We start from the raw sequence: 21340 nt of genomic DNA, 5'->3' as shown, positions 1-21340 counted from the left end.
TCCCATAGTCATAGAGTAGCCTAGATTTTAGTGAAAGGGGAACATCCAGTTGGAGAAGACCTCAAAGATCATCCAGTCCAACCTTTTACCCAGTCCTGAAGGGTCAATTCTAAACCATGTACCTAAGCACCAAGTCCATGCACTGCTGAAACACCTCCGTGGATGCTGATTCCACCACTGCCCTGGGAATTTCAGTGTTTGATGACCCTCTCTGTGAAGAAGTATTTTATAGCATCCAGCCTGAACCTCCCCGTCTCATCTTTCTGTTTTCCTCAGTAATGAGGGCTGCCCTTAGGATACTTGGCCCTTCATCTAAATATACTATTTAAGGTACATATGTTCTGAGGAAATGGAAAATGCAGTGTACAGGAGCAGAGTATTTCCCAACAGATATTTTTGTGCTAGATAATATCCCCAGTATGTGATCTCTAAGACATTCTTCTCCTTTTTATTACTTGAAAAGCCAATTTTTCCTGCTCCTTCTGGCCAGAAGTACTGCTTTATCATCTCTCACATGTTAGGTTCTTAACTTAAAAAGACTCTCCATCCCCAGTCAGCAAATCAGGTCATGCTTCAGTCTTAAGAATAACACTAGATTTTATCAGAGTTAAACTTTTAAGCTGTTTTCTATGTGAAAAGTTCTAGAAACAAATTTGGTCAGAAACATAGTTTTGGAGAGAGGAACAAAGAGGGCTTGTTGTGAACTCCTGTTTTGGTTAATGATGGAGAGTCAAATATTGGTTTTTAAGGATTTGTCAGAAGTTCTCAGAGGTAATCAGACTTTAGTCAAAACTTCACCCTTTAGGTATACCTAGTTAGGTTAGTGGGAAGTCTTGACTGATGTCAGTGAAACTATTAGGAGAGTGGGTTTGGGTGCATTATTGCAAATGTCAAAACATGATCTTAAACTGTGGTTCTTTTTTAATGTGTTGTAACAGTTGTCAAATTTCACCCTGAAAATGTGAGTAGTTAAGTTGTACAAATGAGATGACAGAGAGGGTTCTGAAATCTGTTCTTAAATCAGATGGCAGGCAAATTAATATTTGTTGTAGTATGAACAAAACAACTTTAAGCCAATCCTTTAAAATAAAATGTGTCCAGAAAAAAAAATTCTTAGCCGTGGCAAGCATTTAAATATTCTTGAAATCATACTTATGTAGCGAAATAAACTGCTTTCTTGTATCTGATGTTAGCATTTTTTCTTCAGTGGATATGGCATGATAACATGCAGTTTCTTCAAGACAAGAACATTTTTGAACATACATATTTTGGGTAAGTTTTTCTTAAAAAATGTAATATTAATGCTTCTTTTCTTCTTGCAGATTATCATTATTTATTTTAATTAACAAATAAAATTACTGACTCTAGGTTTATGTGGCAGTTGTGTAGTAGCATCCCAAGCACACTACCAGATCCAAAGGCAGTTTCCCTGATGACAGCGAAGGTAAGTACTTCAGAAGTATATCATGCCTGCTGTAATGTTACTCTGTTTACATTTTCATTCAGGCATTCTGTATTTAATGGTGCAATCTTTTTTTATTTTTTCTTTTCAGTTAAGCACTTCCTTTGTACTAGAGACATTTATTCATTCAAAGGAAAAGGTATACTATTTACTTGTAAATTCTCATTAACTGCATGAATGTAGTGAAAACTTACCTGTATGTTTTCATTTTGAAAGTGTGATGTAGAGATGTGTTAAGTACCACAGTACCACAGATGAGACAAGGTTAATATTTAAAGAATGTCATTTGACACATTTATAGTGAACACTGCAAAAACAAGAGTGGCCACTGTGCCCCAACACTGCAGAGTGAACTACAGATGTCCTCTTCTTTAATTTGAAAATTTCTGCATGATTCAGATGTTAATTTGTAGAGGGAAGTGTTTACCACTGAGCAACAGTCGTACTCATCAGTTTTTAACATACAAATACTAGCATGATCAACAGGGAAGTTTTATCTGAAACATCTTTATTGTCAGTCAGACTTCTTTATCATCTATGATGGCAAAATGCTACTAATCCTATAGTGTATGGGATTAATAAGAATATGTAATGATGTGTAATTAACAGTCCAAAGGAGAGGTACTACTTGCATTATTTTCAGTGTACGTACCGTTACTTTTGTGTAGGTGCAACGTATTACTAGTTTATAAAATGTTTAGTGTTTGTAACTAAAATATTTAATATTTCAACTATGTTCTTAAGATTCAGTGTTCTGACCCTTTAGAAATGTTTAAAGATTATGTTGCCATTTTTTATTTTAAATTATAGTTTTCTCTGTATTTCTTTTTGCAGCCTACAATGCTTCAGTGGATTGAACTGTTAACAAAACAGTTTAATAACAGTCAGGCAGCTTGTGAAGTAAGTGACTTAGGAACTCAGCAAAGTACAAACCAACTTTCTATATATTGTTTAACTTTCCTGGAGGTTCGTATCCCTGGAATATTTTGGACTATGAACTACTGTATTTGGTGTATTTGTGCACTATGAGATTAAATCCATTCTCTGAATACTGCACATTCTGGGGAATGACTTGACTTTTGTGTTCAGACATCTATGGCGAGACCATAGGCCAAAGGAATTTTGTCACTACACTACAAGGCACAGTGTCACAACGTCTTTGATTATTACATACAGATTTGTGTAATAAGAGGTGTTTAAATGAAGTGACACATAGGAGATGTGTGGACAGACTAATGTTTAAGGACTAGAACAACAGAGTCTGGAAGGGAAGAGGATAAAAGTAATAAAAGGCTGTGGTGTGAAGTAAAGATGCTTACAAGGAGGATAAGAACAGGCAGTATTAGACTCAGGTGAAAACTAGTTTATATTGTGCCTTGCTTATGAAGCTGAGGATCTTGTGCCCAATATGTAGAAAGAATGAAAATGCTTAGAAGGAGAAAAAAATGGAGGAATGATTTTTATATAAAATTTTTCAGAATACTGTCTGAAGGGAGTCTGGGACAAAGTGGAGAGAGACTGAGAAACCATAAACAAAGAATTTACAGTGGTGTTGGCGAAAACAATTTTGAGATAGAAAAGTTCATATAAAATTTGTAATAGATTCACAGTTTGGATGTATAAGGACTCCAATATATACTGTATCTAGCATTAGACCTTATTCAGTACAAATTAATAAAATACTGTTTGATAAATTGTTCTAGTTTGTTAAGTTATGTAACATTCTGTGCTTGGGTGATAGTTTCATTAGTCGAGAGATATAGTAAAATAGAGTAAACTATATATATGTATGAAAACAAACTCTCTCACTATATATATATAAACTATAGTGAATGTAGTAAAAAATAGGTACAACAACAATGAAATAGAGCAACAACTTGGATTCTTTAATTTAAATTGTCTTTCCTTGTGAATAAAATTTGTGATATCAGAATGCTCAGCTGCATTGTTTGTGGAGTCTAACTTTAAATGAATCATTCTCTCTTATTTCTATATGTATTTTTTGTTCCTGGGGAATAGTAAGGCTTTTCCACATTTTAAAATGCAAAAGGGGTCTAATTCAGGACCTACATTCTTGTTTAAGCCTATCCATATTCTGCAAGACTGTTCAGCTCCTATTTCTTTGCAAGCATTGTTTTTATTCCATTGACATCGCTTTTCAGGATAAGCTTGTCCTTCCAGAGAACGGAGTAATGACATGCAGAATCCAGGGATAAGAAGATGCTGGATGTAAATTTATATAGATGTTTTCTGCTCTTGTTCTTTATTCCTTTCTTGTCGTGCATGGAAGATGTTTATATTTCACGTGGATTAATACTTGCTTTATCTCTTAATATTAGTAACATCAGTTTCTCTTCAGACTTTAATATCATGCAAAAAGAAGATTGGACTAGATCAAGTTTGGAACAAAACTAACAGAGTATGTATCTTCTGCAGTGGTTTTTGGATCGTATGGCTGATGATGATTGGTGGCCAATGCAGATTCTAATAAAGTGTCCCAATCAGATTGTGAGACAGGTAAGGAAAAATGTGAGTACTTGATACGTGAATGAACACAGGCGGATAATTATCACAACATATACAATGATTCTGCAGATCTTTTTGAATGCCTGTAATTACCTTATTCTGTTCTTGCCTATGATTTTGAGCAATCATAGGGAGCTTTTCTGTTATTTGAAACAAAATCACTATTACTATGCTGCCAGGATCACAGGATGTCACGATAGATACAAACAGGATTCTACACCTCCCACGTGATTTCTACAAATATAAATGCTTTACATTAAATGTGTTTTTCTTCTGAATTGCTTCAACAATAATGCATCAAAGCACATTCAGGAGAGAAAAAGAAAAAAAGTAAATTCAGTACTCCTAATGGAATGCCTCACTTCTAAACTTCTGGCTTTGACTTTTATCAAATAGAGTTGGGTTTGTAACCTTATGCCACAAAGCTCCGTTAATACCATTTTCTGGAATTGTTTTGAATTGAAAAAAACTGGCATTAATTAGCATTTGGCTATTCACAGATACAAATGCTATTAATAGTTCCACTTGAGCATACTCTCTTTACAAGTTGTTTATGTAAAACTTTTTTGCAACTACTTTATCTCCCCACAGCCCTTCAATTGATTTAAGTTTTCTGATCATTAAAGTGGTATTTGCATGTATAACCATACATAGTTTCTATATGCAACCCATTATTAAAGGAATTTATTTCATGAGAGAACTCTGTGCAAGACCTTAAGCAAAGTTCTAATCCTTGATGAATGTTTTAAAAATTTAAAAATTACTGGATTTTCCTTAAAATTTTCGTGTAGATTCAGCCCCCAAAAATCTGAACATTTCAGAAAATAGAGACTGGAGAAAAAATGTTATGAGTAGCAGCCTTAGGTCATGTTTCAGGAGGGTATAGTGCACACTGATGATGGCTTCCTCCATCAGATCTGTTTATAAAACCAGGTGTGACTGTTCTGTTAAAATATGATGTGTAACAAACTAAGTAATGGAATGTGGACATCTCAATCTCAGCTTTAATCCTGAATTACATAGAGATGGAAATTATACTTGGAGACAGACTCTTCTTTGCTTAGAAAATACATACTGACATAAATGTAACAGAAGGAATTTATTTACTTATGCATTTGCAGATGTTCCAGCGTTTGTGTATTCATGTGATACAGAGACTGAGGCCAGTGCATGCACATCTTTATCTCCAGCCAGGAATGGAAGACTGGTAAAACAATTATACCTGAAAAGTTCTAGTCATTGCTGCTTTTGTTTAATGAATTATTCAAAATGGTACTGTAAACCTAAAATGTTATTGAGTTAATTGTTCTTTATTATTCTTCTCAAAATGCCCTGATTTATTTAAAAATACTACTGTGGTTGGAAAAGTCAGTGTCTAAATATACATTGTTTGAAACATTTGTTACCTTAGGTTAGATTTTAATCATAGCCTTTATTTTCACTGGCAGTAATTCACTGCCAAGTGTAAATTTCACTACTTACACATGAGAATCTGATTGTAAATTGGATCCAGAGGCACAGTGATGCAAATTTTAATTTGTGTATCCAGTAAAAGGGGTTGGAGATGACAGTCTAGTCTTGTAACATATAACTAAATTGTAGTTTTTGTCAAGAAGTGGGAAAAAACTTACATGCTTTTGTTTTGTTCTGCTAAATACCACAAAAATGGTAACTTTGTCTCCAATTATGAAATATTTACTATTTTTGATACATAGAAAATAGGAAAGGGATTTTTCTTTCATCTCTTAAATTTATGATCCTGATGGGTATTTTCAGAGCAAAAATAGCAGAGATTGTAGTAACTGCATTGCCATTAACAAAATTCAGGATACAAAGATACAGTTTTCATGGCAAAAAGAATAATTTAATTTTCTCTGGAAGCTTTACTTTACAAGACTGTTGCTTGCTTTGTTCACTGATAAGATCCAACTTTCATTGGATAGAAGAGGTTGAAAGTGCATGTTTTCTGGCTTGTCAGGATCCTGTGTAAGTGTTTAAGAGACTGCATTTCCTTAGCTGTACAATAAAATTAGCTGTAACAGCATTCTGTCTTGAAACTCAGGAAACTGAGCATGCAAATCAAGATGATTTCAAGGAGCAGATCCCCTAATACTGTTCTTTCTGGCTAGAATGTTGATTCACAAAAGTAATTTTATTAACTTTGTCACTTTTTGAGTGATATCTTATATCAAGTTGTGGTTTTCTAGACTATACTTAACATAAAAGAAATTGTCAGAGGCATGAATATGCTAGTAGGACAGAGTAGAAAGCTGTAAATATTTCTGAATTTGAGTAGGAGAGATTTTTTTAAGTGGTTCAAGCTCCATGTGTTGTATGAAATATCTAAATTGGATTTTGTTTTCAGTTCGGATGACATGGATGGTCCCGTGGAAGATATTGGCAGTCGCTCATGTGTAACACGCTTTGTGAAGACACTCTTGTCAATTATGGAGCATGGTGTTAAGCCTCACAGTAAACACCTCACAGAATACTTTGCCTTTCTTTACGAGTTTGCCAAAATGGGAGAAGAGGAAGTAAGTAGAGTCTTGTAGTTTGGGGAATTAGGCATGTATACACATGTATGTATTTGCAAGTAATTTGACCTGAGCAAGGCCTTTGACACTGTCTCACATCACATCCTGGTCTCCAAGCTGGTGAAACATGGGTTTGATGGGGGACCACTAGTATATGGATAACGAACTGGCTTGATGGCCACACCCAAAGAGTGGCTGTCATTGGGTCCATGTAGTCCTGGGAACAGTCTTGTTCAACATCTTTGTAGGTGGCATTGAGTGCACCCTTAGCAAGTTTGCTGACAGCACCAAGGTGTGTAGTGCAGCAGACATGCTGGAGGGCAGAGATGCCATCCAGAGGGACTTGGACAGGCTGGAGAGATGGGCACAAGCCAACCTCATGAGGTTCAACAAGACCAAGTGCAAGGTCCTGCATCTAGATTGAGACAATCCTAAGCACAAATCCAGGCTGGGCAGTGACTGGCTGGAGAGCAGCCCTGAGGAGAGGGACTTGGGGATGCTGGTGGACGAGAAGCTCAACATGTGCCAACAGTGTGCACTTTCAGCCTAGAGGGCCGACCAGATCCTGGGCTGCATCAGGGAAAGTGTGGCCAGCAGGTCGAGGGAGGTGATTCTCCCCCTCTACTCTGCTCTGGTGAGACCCCTCCTGGAGTACTGCATCCAGTTCTGGTGCCCCTATTGCAAGAGGGATGTGGAGATGCTGGAGCGTGTCCAGAGAAGGGCCACGAAGATGATCAGAGGGCTGGAGCACCTCTCCTATGAGGACAGACTGAAAGAGTTGGGGCTGTTCAGTCTGGAGAAGAGGAGGATCCCAGGTGACCTTCTTGTGGCCTTCCACTATCTGAAAGGGGCCTACAAAAAGGCTGAGGAGAGACTTTTTAGTTCTCAGGTAGTGACAGGACTAGAGGGAATGGAGCAAAGCTGGAGATGGGTAGATTCAGACTGGATGTGAGGAGAAAGTTCTTCATGGGAGTGGTGAAAGCCTGGAATGAGTTGCCCAGGGAGGTCTTTGATGCCCCATGCCTGGAGGTGTTTAAGGCCAGGCTGGATGAGGCTCTGGCCAACCTGGTCTAGGGTAGGGTGTCCCTGCCCATGGCAGGGGGCTTGGAACTAGATGATCCTTGTGGTCCCTTCCAGCCCTGACTGATTCTGTGATTATCTGCCTATTTCAGAGCCAGTTCTTGCTTTCACTGCAAGCCATATCTACAATGGTTCATTTCTACATGGGAACTAAAGGACCAGAAAATGTAAGTTTGAGTATCTTATATGAGAACTAGTCCTTCATGTTTTACACATGTGATCACTACTGCTGTGTCTCTTGAACCAATAAAATTTGTTTCACTCAGGCAATCTATTTTTAGTATTTAAATCAACATGAAAATCAAGTGTTTAGATAGTTACTTGGTTTATTAAGTTGTTTTGAATAAAAGAGAGAGAATCTATGCAAAACCATGCAAAGGCTCTCAGAAATTAAGACTCAAAATGTCCACACTGAAGTTTGTTTGTTTTCTTCAGCCACAGGTTGAAGTACTTTCTGAGGAAGAAGGAGAGGAAGAGGAGGAAGAGGAAGATATACTTTCTTTAGCAGAAGAAAAATATAGGCCTGCTGCACTTGAAAAGATGATTGCCCTGATTGCTCTTCTGGTTGAACAGTCTCGCTCAGAAAGGCAAGAGCTTAAGAAAAAACAAAATAAGTCCTAATCTAACGTATTTCAGAAAGAAATGAGGGATTGTGTGGGTTTGGGGGGGTTTTGCTGGGCTTTTTTAACAGCCTAAATGAGCTTGTATAGGCTTCTGCTATACTACTAACCATTTAAAAGATTAATGTTTTGGGTTTGTTGACCAAATAAAACTTACACGAAATCCTCAAATACATTTAGTTGCTTACTTTTGGATTTCTTCTTTTAACTTAGTTTTAAATACAATTTTGTTTTGCCAATTTTATGTCAATACCTTTTCTAGCTCTTGTAATTTTAACACTGAAGAATATAAACTCAGTGCTCTATTTCTCCTTAACCTTACTTTTAATAATTGTTGAAGAAAAATGATTTTTTAAATTCTATTTTTAGGCATTTGACTTTGTCACAAAACGATATGGCAGCATTAACAGGAGGAAAGGTAATTTATCTAAATATGACTTTATATGCCTCCAAAAAAAAGCACATGTGTATGTATGCATACGTAATTGTAGACAGTGTACTGAATGCCTTATCATTTGTTGCAGGGCTTTCCTTTTTTGTTTCAACATATCCGTGATGGTATCAACATCAGGCAAACTTGCAATCTCATTTTCAGTTTGTGTCGGTACAATAATCGACTCGCAGAGCATGTAAGTATCGGAAACTACAGCTCTTTGTTGCAAATCTTAATCTAGTAAGTGTAATGGGGTGTTTTTTATCATTTTAATCGAATAAGCACAAGTCTGAGTGAGTTTTATTTGTTTTGTTTTTAAGATTGTGTCCATGCTTTTCACATCTATAGCGAAGTTGACTCCTGAGGTATGTAAACATACTATATTAAGTAATTTGTGTTAATATTTTTTGGTTTCAAATTACTTAATTCTTTGTTAATCAAAAATCTTGCATGGAAGATGATCCCTGAGAGTTTTTGTGACATTAAATGAAGTCTAACTGCATGGTATATTAAGTTTTCTAAAGCAGAAGTCTGGTATGCAGGTTAAGATGAAACTTTTATTCGAAGTCATAAAGTATATTTCTGGATTCTCCACCCATATGAATTAAGAATAAGTAAATTGGTAACAATAAAATTGGCATTCATGAATAAGTGCCGATATGTAACTGTCTTTGGTTGTTCAAGTTTTGGGGTGCTACTGTGCAGTTCTCTGCATGCAAATACTTTTCTTAGAATGAATACCTGCCCTGGTACTAACAAAAACACTGAGTGCTCCAAACATACTTTTCCGTATGAAAAGTATATACAGAGTGAGGAAGTGTATGCTCACACAAGGACTTTCTTCTGTGATGTTGTCAGAAAAGAAAAACTAATCAAGGGCATGTCTAGCAGGGGAGGCTAGAAAAGAAGCATACACTACATCGTTCTCATGACAGCTTTGCTTTGTGTGATAGAATGGGTACTATCAGCTGACAATCTGCTTCCCTCCCATCATGCTAACATTTGCTGCATTTTTATGCTTTTTCCCCTGCTTTGCACATTACTCATGCATCAGAGACATTTTTGGTGAGGTGCAAAATACCTAAGAATTAGTAGTAGCCACTTGTTAGAAGCTGGGTGAGTCTTAGCAAACTTTAAAATTCATGTTAGATATGACATGTTAGAGTAGAAATATTGGTGGTTTCAGAGGAAAACAGTATGCCAGTAGTAATGATCAGTACAAACCCACAATGTGATGCTTTTGGATACGCTTTCAGAATCCATGTTTCGTGTTACGCAAATACATAAAAATAGTAGTGTCTCTGAGACAGTGAAATCTTCTAGATGTGTAAAATGAGATAAATTGGTGAATTCTTCAAGAATGTAGTTTGATTTTTTTCCTTCCCCACTTTGTCCAGAATAATGCAATTGTGTCAGACATTGTGTACTCTTACTTTGTAACTGTATATTTTTACTAGGCTTATCCTATCTAGTATTGATAATACTACCTTGCAGTAGCTATAAAAAGTGGTTAATTCTACTATGTCCACATGTGTGTACGGTAGTATAATAAGGGATTGAAAGTAATATAACTGTTCCTGTCATAAGTTCATAGAAACATATTTTTATGCAATTGTCCAGTTTGATTATTTTTTTTAATCTCTAAAAAATTAGCAGATAAAATGAAATAGGTCAAAACGGATATTTTTCCTTTTATCCATTGCAGGCAGCCAATCCTTTCTTCAAATTGCTGACCATGCTAATGGAATTTGCTGGTGGACCTCCAGGAATGCCACCGTTTGCTTCTTACATTCTGCAGAGGATATGGGAGGTACAACATGTAAAAGTGAAGAGAACCTAAATTGTCTTTCTCTTGTTCATTTTCTTATATCTATGAAAGGGTCTTACTTTTAATTGTTATCCTTGCTGCAGCAATTCATTATTTTATGACCATTTCTCAGAAACAGATAATCGACATTTAGAAGTTCTGTTCTGACTTTTAATGTCATTTTAACAGTATTTTGATTGGCTGGTATTTCAGTTTAACTTTACATTTTGGTTTAATGAGAAATTTATTGATTCATAGTAATTGGTCTAGAATGCTTTTAGGCAAATTCCACTTGTTTTTCTATGTAATCTTTTTACGAGGACTGTAAAATGTTTCAAGGCCCATTGTTCGGGTTTGTCCATTATGTATTAATTTCTTGAATATCCATTTGACATTTTGTATTCTCTGTAAAACATTTTTAATCCATAGAAATAGTTCAAAATTTGATTTAGTGGGTAATTGCTATGGTGCAGGACTATTCTCACTTGCATTTCTTAAGTGAGAAAGTTTTTTAACCTAATGGGCACAGGGGTTAGTTCCTTGATCTGAGCAATAGATTGGAAGCCATCAGTTACATTTCTGGTGTTGCCAGCATTATTATCCTTACCTTGCTGATACAGGTCTAGAGATATACCTTGTGCTGGCAGGGAGGAGAGGCCCAGTAGTTAATGCATAGGCACAGATTTAGGGTGTAGAACTTGAGTTTTGTAGCCACCTGTTTTTCTAGAAGTCATTAAAAAGTGATTGAGCTATGAAGACACTGAACTGTGAGTCTCTGGGACATGCTCTCCAGCTATTTTGAAGGAAGCTTGAGAGATCAATTTGTCATTTCTTTAAAAAGGGAGGAGATTGCTCTTAATGTGTTTATTTTGAAATTGAGATTACAATTTTATAAGTAGAGTTTTGGTGATGTCAGCTGTTCATACGCTTCAGCTACATTACTGTATTTGGGAACAGCTTTAGCAATACAGTTACTGCCTCTGGTTTCTTAGAATTCCCTTTTCCTTGCCTGGGTACCTGGGCCTGAAGTAAAAGGAAACAGTTCTTACAAATAAATGGACAAACTACACCTTATCATTTCAACTCTTAAATATCTCCAAATATGCTTAAAGGATGTGTAGATTAACTTCCTAGATTTAGCTTGAACTTTGAAAAGCTTTGAACAAAATTCAGAAGCAGTTTCTCTGTCTCGCAGAGCACCTCAGTTTTGTAAGCACTTTAATAGGCCTGAGTGACTTTGAAAGTCTTCTTTAATTTTAGAGGTACAATCAGTAAATGATATCAAGGTTAATGCATTATTCTGGCTTTTTCCACTCTTGTTTCAGGTCATCGAATATAACCCATCTCAGTGCCTGGATTGGCTGGCTGTGCAAACACCTCGCAACAAACTAGCTCACAGCTGGGTGCTGCAAAACATGGAAAACTGGGTTGAACGTTTTCTTCTGGCACACAACTATCCTAGAGTGAGAACTTGTAAGTTATTAAGTTGAGGAACATGTTGTTCTTTTGTAGCAAGTTACTGTGTCTGGAGTATTCCTGTCACAAGTCTGTGTTCTTGTGCTTGTCTTCCCTTCGTTTTCCAATTGTTTTAGAATTGCTGTATTAAAAAAAATCTGGTTCCTCTTCAAGGCATGCCACCAGATTTTGCTGAAAAACTGGTTTGATTTTATAACTTTATCTTATGTGGTTAATCTACAAGATCCAGGAAAACCCAAAGAGGAAAAAGAGCTAATCCAAAAAGATCTCCTTAGATCCTATCACACAGTTGCACTGTAGGTAGCAGCAGTAGTACATCTTCTTTCAGCCCGCACAGAGTAATCTTGAATTAAGTCCTTTGAACTTGTCAATCAAGGAGAAGCTTTTGCTTCTCCTCAAGTCTGAGGTCTCCTGACTCTCTAGTTCATTCTGCCAGGAATCATGCTGTGAGCTTCCCAGATCACATTTTCAGCCTTCCCAGTGTCTTAATTTTTTTTGATGAAGGAGATTTCACAGTCAGAGACCACACGGAACTTTAATGCATTTTCTGTGGTTTAGGGAGATGGAGGCTGAAGGTATATTTCTGAAGAGGTAATGATATCTTGATGATGTAGTAGACAGTTTAGTCAAAGAAAACATCTGACTTCATATTTCTCTGATAGGATGTATTGTATTAGAACATTTAGAATAATCAGAAATGTAGGGTGAAGAGGCTTGGAAGCAAATTTCAGCACCACTGTGCTGAGTCTTGTGCTAATTTTACCTACATTGATATGTTTTCATCTCTAGTGTGGATATAGTAATACCAATTTCTGTAAAATGCTTTAAAATCTGTCAGTGGAACATATATTGTAATTGTAGTGTTAAAATACTGTTAATCATGTATGTCATTTCCAAAGGTGTAACAGACTTGTTTTTATTTGAAGCTGCAGCCTATCTCTTGGTGTCGCTTATTCCAAGCAATTCCTTCCGTCAGATGTTCCGATCGACCCGCTCTTTGCACATCCCTACACGTGATCTGCCCCTCAGTCCGGATACTACAGTAGTTCTTCATCAAGTCTACAATGTGCTTCTTGGCCTTCTTTCAAGAGCTAAGCTATATGTTGATGCTGCTGTTCATGGCACTACAAAACTTGTGCCCTACTTCAGTTTCATGACATACTGTTTGATCTCAAAAACTGAGAAACTCATGTTTTCCACTTACTTCATGGACTTGTGGAACCTTTTCCAGCCTAAACTTTCTGAGCCGGCTATAGCCACCAACCACAACAAACAGGCTTTGCTGTCTTTTTGGTACAATGTGTGTGTCGACTGCCCAGAGAATGTGCGCCTTATTGTACAGAACCCCGTGGTCACAAAGAACATTGCCTTCAATTACATCCTCGCAGACCATGACGATCAGGATGTGGTGCTCTTTAACCGTGGGATGCTGCCTGCCTACTATGGCATCCTGCGCCTCTGCTGTGAGCAGTCCCCAGCGTTCACGAGGCAGTTGGCTTCTCATCAGAATATCCAGTGGGCCTTTAAGAATCTCACGCCACATGCCAGTCAGTACCCAGGAGTAAGTAATCAATACCAAAAAAAAACCATTTCCTTGTTAGTATTGCCTCCCTTACTGAATGTCTCTTCTAATGACAGACATTGAAAAGACTTACTAACATATCTGGTGGTGATGACAGTGTTGTATTTTGATTTCCTGAGGTGATAATACGTTTAGAACTGATTACTACAGTTTGTGAGGGGGACTGTTGGATTTTTGTCTTTGCTGTGTAGCAGTTGGAGAACAGGGTTTTTTTTTTCTGGAAACAGCCACTGGTGTTTCCACTGTTCTTCAATACTCTACGTGCCAGACTAGTTGTAACAAACAAGGCATAGCCTTTAATGGTGGTCTTAAGAAAGTGTATTGCTTTCTAACACTAAGTTGGACGTAATTCCCAGGGAGTTTGTTTTTTTGCTTTGAGCTTCTGGCTTAGGGCCAAAATTCAGCCTGTTTCATTCAAATAGAATGTGGTCTGGTGTTCACCTTGGGAACACTTTGGTGCCTTTTGCAAAGCATCGACACACTAGAAGCACACTAGAGAGGAGATGCTAATTAAGATAGATCATATGTAATGGTGAAAAATAAGGGTGACAGTTTTCAAGAGGCAAAATACATATTTTGTGTGATGACTTGGTGAATATTGCTTTGAGGTCCTTTATAGGTGTGTAAGGACAGAAGAAGTACAGAGATTTCCTTTTCTAGGTAGGAGAGGAGGGAAGATATGTAAAAGGCTGTGTGTTGAACATCTTTCTAGTTCAGCTCACAGAGTAAACTTATACTCTTGACAGTCCTGGGAGTATTCTGTCTGCTTTCATTGTGTCTCCCCTTGGAAATCTCAGTTGGGCTTGCAAGGGCGCTTTAGCTACTCCACAGTGTCTAGTGTTTCCCATGTATGTGGGACTTCTGCGAGTTTTAGCATAAACAGCTTTGAGTTCTGTCTCAGTTATCAACAGAGAGTGCATATAGATCACTCTCTGTATTCCTTAGGGAAAGGTGAAAAGTTTGGTCACAGGGATCAAGATTTCAGATTCTTCTGTATCTATATGTACAGGTGTACATGTGCATGTATAACAATGAGCTGTGCTGTTAGGAAGTGTGAAAATATCCACTGAAAGTTTAGAAGTTATCTCAAATACCTGTGTCCTAATTCATGCATAAAAAGAAAAAGCTGAAAGCAAGCTACATTCAAGATAGAGAAGAAATATCCAGTATTTTTACCTCAGAATTTTAGTTGTTAAGAACCATTAAGTTTTAATTATTTAAGGTTAAAGTTGTGTCTGCTGATTTTATTACTTCCCATTTAAAGATGCTTATGTCTGTCTGTTCTATGTGTTACTTAGTAGAAGTAATACAGGAGAAGTAATACAGATAACATATAACCCCTATCATCCAGCATGACATTAACTTTGTCTTTTTTTGTTTTAGGCAGTAGAAGAGCTGTTTAACCTCATGCAACTGTTTGTAGCTCAGAGACCAGATATGAGAGAGGAAGAAATTGAAGATATAAAGCAATTTAAGAAAACAACCATAAGCTGTTACCTGCGCTGCTTGGATGGACGGTCTTGTTGGACTACTTTAATAAGGTACATAGGATAATAATCTAATCCCGTTTGAATAAGAGCTATTGTTTTACCAAATGTGAAGTGTGATTAAAATTAGTCTTGTTATTTTGATAAACTTTTTGGAAGAAAAAAACAATGAGCAGGTGTAACTAAAGATGTATATTGTTAAGGTTCAAAAAGAAACACTGTGACAAAATTGCATCAGTAGAGCCCTTGAAAAACTACAACCAAGTCAATCAATGCTCTAATGCAGCATCTAAGCCAAAATTCCATTTTCAGCCAGCTGTGGTTGGTCTAGATGGGCGAGGCAGTAATGTCAGCTGCTGTTGCTGGCATTTGTTAATTTGAGGCAGAAATGGGTTTTAGAAGTTGTGCTTGTGGGACAGAGGTCCATTGTATCTGCAAATAGTTTTTCATTTCTCATCTTAGTTGCACATCTGCAACAGTCTCTTGCTTGGTTATTTTCATTATAAATTGTCTGTTGTCCCAAATGCTCTGCAAGAATTGTGTTGAGAGGAATTGGTCATTAGCATGATCTTTTATTTTCTCTGCTGCTGTAAGCAATAACTCTTCCAGTAGAAATGTTCTTAAACATCTAAAAGTGCAAACACATGCTTCACTCAACCTGTTTAAATCAGTTTTTCTGTCTTCTGAAGGACATAATTGTCCACATTTTTTTCCAGACATTATTTGCAAAATAGTTCTATAAAGATTGTTTTGAATTACTTTGATACCATAAAGTTGCCACAAAGGAAGCTGACAAGAGGCATTTTTCCATGAAAACATGGTGGGGAGGATGAAGAGAATTATATTGTTTTGGGTTTTTTTTTGTTCTTCTGTGATTATTTCACAAAATACAGCACAAATATAACAATTTTAAGCATTTATATGAGTGATTAAAAGATGATCTGTCCTTTTCAGTGCTCTCAATGTTTGGATTTTTGTCCTAGTGCCTTCAGAATACTACTAGAATCTGATGAAGACAGACTTCTTGTTGTTTTTAATAGAGGATTGGTTCTGATGACTGAGGTAAATACTTATAAATACCTATCTTGCTTTCTCGTGAAGTCATCCTTTCCTTCCTGACAATGTTTGCTTTATATTATTTTAACATGATATCCTATAAAATATGCTGTTTTAAGTAGTGGCATATGTGTAAAACCTTAAAGAGTTAATAGGAGAGGAAAAAAAAATAACCAGCCACCTTGTATGCCTAAACACTAAAGCAGAAAAGTGAGCAAAATTTTAGGCAATACAAATCTTAATACAGGATAAAGATAATGGGTTAGTTGATAACGTTGATTGGGTAGGATAACTGTAAAAGAATGTAGCTTAAATAGGAAAGATAGTCAAGAAATAAAAGATGATGTGTCATTTCGTATATCAAGGACAAATGCAATTGCACTGAGATTCATAATGGGGAGTAAATTGGCTCTACTGAGAAAGTTGTAACTAGTAAGAGATGCCATAAGTAGTAGGAAATAGTCTTGGCTTTCTTCACATAGGTATTTCAACTGTTGTCTTTATTAAGATTTCTTTAGTAGTAAAAGATGATCAGGGAAATGTTTGCCTGTTTGTCCAGACAGATGGAAAGCCTCGAACAGATTAGGCTGGGCAGAGTAAGCTGATGCTTTTTTGCTGTCATTCTCTGCATTATAGATGCACTGTGGGCTAATGGCTGAGCACAGTCACACTATTACTAGTTAAGAAGTGTCAAGGCAGCATGTTATGATACAGAAATAATTTAAAGGTCACTTGGAAGTAATTATGATTAATACTTCCAAACACTTCTTTGAGGCATTTCTGAGGTAATTCTCCCTGTCTTTCCTACCTATTGTGTTTTTTTTTCCAAGAAGAGGGAGTGCAGTCTAAGAATGCATGAACTAAACCTAGGCTGCATTTCTGGAGCATATAGTGTATTCCAGTTGTAAATGGATATTTGGTCCATGAGACCAGACCAGAGTTAGCTCAAAATAGAGGCGGGGATAAAAAAGCATAAATAATGCAGCCCTGAAATGGCACAATTTGGATGTCCAGCCCCTTGCCTACCAGTGGTTTCACTCTACAGATCTGTTCATACTGCCCTGTGGTAATGTAGAAAAGCCTAAAAGACGTTGTAGAGAAAGCTCTGAACTGTTAATGGCTACTTTATGAAGATGAGTGAGATAACAGAAGTTTGAAAAAGGTCATGTGCTGTTTTGTTCTTTGTCTTCTTTTTAAAATAGGTATGAGATCTTGGATTCTGTGTAGCACTTTCATTTTGACTTAATGAATGAAAACATGTACTTACTAAATATACTATCAAAACAAATTAGGGAAGGATGTTAGAGCCTTTGAGAACATGAGTAAAACAAAGATGACCTGGATATGTTGGAGAAACTGTAAAAATAAGGTGCAGTTTATTTCTGGTGTATGTAGAATGGTTTATTGAAGGTGAAGTAATCAACTGGCCGAGGTGTGGCAGAGGTTGGGGCAGCTGTACAGTAACTGGGATATTGGAATAGACTGTGTCAGCCAACACAACTGGAAGTTATCAGGACTTTAAGCAAGCATCTGTCAAGGATGTAGAGCTATTTAGTATGCCTTAAGGCACATGGATGGATTAGATGATGCTTTGAGGTTAATTCCAATCCCATTTTTATGTGTTTTATATAAAAATATCTCTCTTTTTATCTCACTAGTTTGTGGTTTTATTTGGAAATGTGTGATAGAAAAAGCTGCAGATAAAGAGTCAGAAAAATGAAAATGTCACTGCAATGCTCTTTGAAAATGGAGTTTTCAGGAGCTCATGATAAATGTAATCCTATTAATTAATTAACTGTAGTTAATTACTCCAGAATATCTGTTCCCCATTGTCTTAAAAATGCCTAGACTTATTAAATTTTGTCTAAAAAGTTAGGAGCTGAGGTATAACTTAATAAATGAAGGATGCAAGTATTCTAAGATGCATACATACATATGTATGGATGGATAAAAAGAACTTAAGGGTTTAGTTAACCCTGATCCATACTAAAAATGGATAATTATGTTTATAAAGAATATGTAATTCCAGGTGCAATTTATCTTACCTAAACCATTGCTATGAATGTTACTTTGCAATCAGATTACCACGGCTTGTATGCTCAGTTGTTTGTTGGAAGTGTTTTCTGTGGAGAAAATACTGCATCAGGTTGTTGTCACATCCAGAGAAGTTTTCCACTGAACAGGACTGGCTGCTGGTCTCCTCTCTGCACTGAAATATAAAAATGTCATATCAACACTTTGCATTGTAGGGAATGAGATTAATGCTTCTTTAAAATATCCTAGTAGATTAAATATTTTCTTACATCTTCTGCCAGAATTTTGGCAGTTCAGAAATGAGCAGCTTTTCCATCCTAGTGTTTCCATAAATCATAGATGCCTAGAAGGTATTTTAGTTATAAAAGGAGTAGCAATTGATCTGATGAGAAATCATATAGCACATAACCTTAGGCAACATTTTGAAAAATGACTGACATCTATATTAATTTTAGTGGGTTTCTTCCCCAAAATTCACATCTCTCTATCTTCATGCATCTCTAAATATCACTTGGTATGTTGGTACAGAAAGATTGCAATTACAGATATATATAAAAAACTTCTCAGATTATGCTTTGCTTACTGTGTTTTAGATAGATGTGCAGAAACTATGCAATTACTTTGAGCCACTAATATAAAACTTTTCCCTTGAAAACAAATTATGGCTGTTTTTACATGGCTCTCTCTGTAAGCTGTACTGATGTGCTCACAAAATGCCCATTTCTTGATTTGAGGTAGGTGGTAGCTCCTTTTAGAGAGGAGTTAATGTTCCAGTAGATGCTGCGAATTAATTTTCCCTCTATGTGCAAATGACGAAAATTGAGAGTTTGGGTTAGGTGAAACAAGTTTCATTTGAACCCGCTATAGAAGACTACCTGTGGTTCAGCGTTGCCCAAAACTAGGTGTCCAGGTCCACAATTGCATTTGTTTTTCCCTAGAAGATACCTGGTCACTCATTTGTTCTCTTTTTCCTTCTTTTTTCTGTCCCTTTCCTCTGCTTGCCCTCCTTATGCTAATTTTGTACCCAGATTTATTCTTTTTAAATGTTATCTGAGTAATTTCTTGATTATATCTAGCACCATATATTTTGGATGGAAATAGAAACAATAACAAGTGTATTATCAGCATAAACCTGTGGTGTTTTTCCTTTGCAGTCCTTTAACACATTGCACATGATGTACCACGAGGCCACAGCTTGCCATGTGACTGGAGACCTGGTAGAACTTCTGTCTATTTTTCTTTCTGTTCTTAAGTCAACACGTCCCTATCTTCAAAGAAAAGGTTGGATTATAACTCTTCAAAGGATTATGCCTTTTGTCTGTTATTTAATTTTCATAACCCAAAGCCTAGTATTTTGTCTTGACTATTATCTACGTTTTAAATCTTCGTATACAGTAGGATATAGGATCATTAAAGGTTATTAAAGTGTTATTTATTGACATAATATGAAGCTAGATTAAATAAATTTAATAGCAATATACCAGTGAGCTATAACAAATTTCTAGATTAAAATCCTGCCATTCAGTGGGACCTGGACAAGCTGGAAAGGTAGGCTGAGGCCCTCCTGAAGGGGGACCTACCATAACTGAAGGCTGGGACTATTTACAAGGTCTTGTAATGGCAGGACGAGGAGTAACGGGTTTGAATTCAAATTGGGGAGATTCAAACTAGATGTTAGGAAGAAGTTCTTTACAGTGAGGGTGGTGAGACGCTGGAAGAAGTTGCCCAAGGAGGTTGTTGGTGCTTCCTTCCTGGAGGTGTTCAAGGCCAGGTTGGATGAGGCCTTGAACAACCTGTTCTAGTGGGAGGTGTCCCTGCCCATGGCAGAGAGTTGAAACTACATGATCTTTGAGGTACCTTCCAACCTAAACTGTTCTATGATTGTAAAATCATGCTGGAGGAAAAAGATTCTTCAGCAGAAAATTCTATGTTCTATTTAATGGGCTTCTGAGAAATGAACTAACCTGATTTCTCTGTTTTTTGCCCTGGCAGATGTGAAGCAAGCTCTCATTCAGTGGCAGGAGCGCATTGAATTTGCCCATAAGCTCTTAACTCTGCTAAATTCTTATAGCCCCCCAGAACTTAGAAATGCCTGCATTGGTAAGTTCTAACAGCGTTACTGCAGTCAAGGAGGGCCTGTTCTGCACAGCTACCCATTTCGACATTTAAATCCCATTTGCCAGTGCAAATCTTTCCTCGAGTCTGTGTAGGTTGGAACTGTTTATATTAATATTGTCAGCACCTAAATATTGCCTTTGGTTCTGTCCTAAATAACTCTGGATTTGTTGTGTTAAAATCAGCAGTGCTGCTTACCCAGGCACACAGCATGCATGCCCCAAAAAGCAGCCTTCATTTTGAGGGACCAACGTGCTACTTGACGAGGGACGTGATTGGAGAATAACTCCTGAATTCAGGTGCTGGGGAGTAAAGAATCAAATCCCACATCTTACATTAAAATTCAGACAGGTGCATGGTGATCATGTTAGCCCGAATAACAGCTTTTAGTGTTTGGTCTGATAGTCCATTACCAGAAGGTGTAATAACAAAGTAAAGCTTAAATATATTTTAGGATGGAATGGATTTGCTTTTCTACATTGTAGACACTAGATCTTAAAGTGTGTCTTCTAAAGACATTTTGACCTAGGTCTTCCAATACAAGTTTTTTCTAGGTTAGGCCTTCTGCACATTCTTTAATGGATATGGTCTACGTTTTTACGCATGCTCATGAAGGCCTAAAACTGTGTCCAGATTACCTTTTTGCTGTGTGACTTGTATGCATTTTCCCCTTGAGTGTCTTTCTTATTGTCCCTTGACTGCTGCTGGTTGACATTTTCCAGGCATCAAACCTGATGTGCTTAAGGCGGCGGCAAAAGGGTAACTTCTTTCTGCAAGCTGGCACCCCTCTCACTGGTGGTCGATCTACCACTGAGCAGGCTGTCTCCCAGTGGCAGAGGTGAAAAGAGTCTGGATTCAGGGGTGTTCACTTCACATGCTTTTCACAGTGGAGCCTACTGTGCACACTAAGTGCAGCAAAAGTGGTGTGAAAGAGTTTGCACGTGCATGAGCCTTAAGTTAAACTGTTTGCTGTTAAGAAGTAACAATATGTAATAGCAAAACCAACTTTTTGTTTGTAGATGTCCTCAAGGAGCTTGTACTTTTAAGTCCTCATGATTTCCTACATACTCTGGTTCCATTTCTACAGCACAATCATTGTACATACCACCACAGTAATATCCCAAGTAG

At 37.1% G+C, this 21340-nt stretch overlaps 1 protein-coding gene across 5 annotated transcripts in view; it reads left to right on the top strand.

Annotated features, from left to right (window-relative positions):
- USP34 (ubiquitin specific peptidase 34) overlaps positions 1-21340 on the top strand; it is a 131021-nt gene that overhangs the window by 101194 nt on the left and 8487 nt on the right. For 4 of the 5 annotated variants that reach the window (XM_064146086.1, XM_064146087.1, XM_064146088.1 and 1 more), the window contains exons 54-73: positions 1208-1272; positions 1369-1444; positions 1554-1601; positions 2297-2362; positions 3899-3979; positions 5110-5195; positions 6354-6522; positions 7695-7769; positions 8038-8189; positions 8592-8640; positions 8747-8851; positions 8976-9020; positions 10361-10465; positions 11788-11935; positions 12865-13499; positions 14904-15061; positions 15991-16069; positions 19252-19378; positions 20090-20197; positions 21232-21336. In XM_064146086.1, coding sequence (XP_064002156.1) covers positions 1208-1272; positions 1369-1444; positions 1554-1601; positions 2297-2362; positions 3899-3979; positions 5110-5195; positions 6354-6522; positions 7695-7769; positions 8038-8189; positions 8592-8640; positions 8747-8851; positions 8976-9020; positions 10361-10465; positions 11788-11935; positions 12865-13499; positions 14904-15061; positions 15991-16069; positions 19252-19378; positions 20090-20197; positions 21232-21336 — 2482 coding nt within the window. The other variant, XM_064146089.1, reaches the window with a different exon arrangement.

The sequence above is a fragment of the Pogoniulus pusillus genome, chromosome 7 (genome assembly GCF_015220805.1).
Source record: "Pogoniulus pusillus isolate bPogPus1 chromosome 7, bPogPus1.pri, whole genome shotgun sequence".
Taxonomy (NCBI): Eukaryota; Metazoa; Chordata; class Aves; order Piciformes; family Lybiidae; genus Pogoniulus; species Pogoniulus pusillus.
This window is presented reverse-complemented; position numbering and strand designations above follow the sequence as displayed.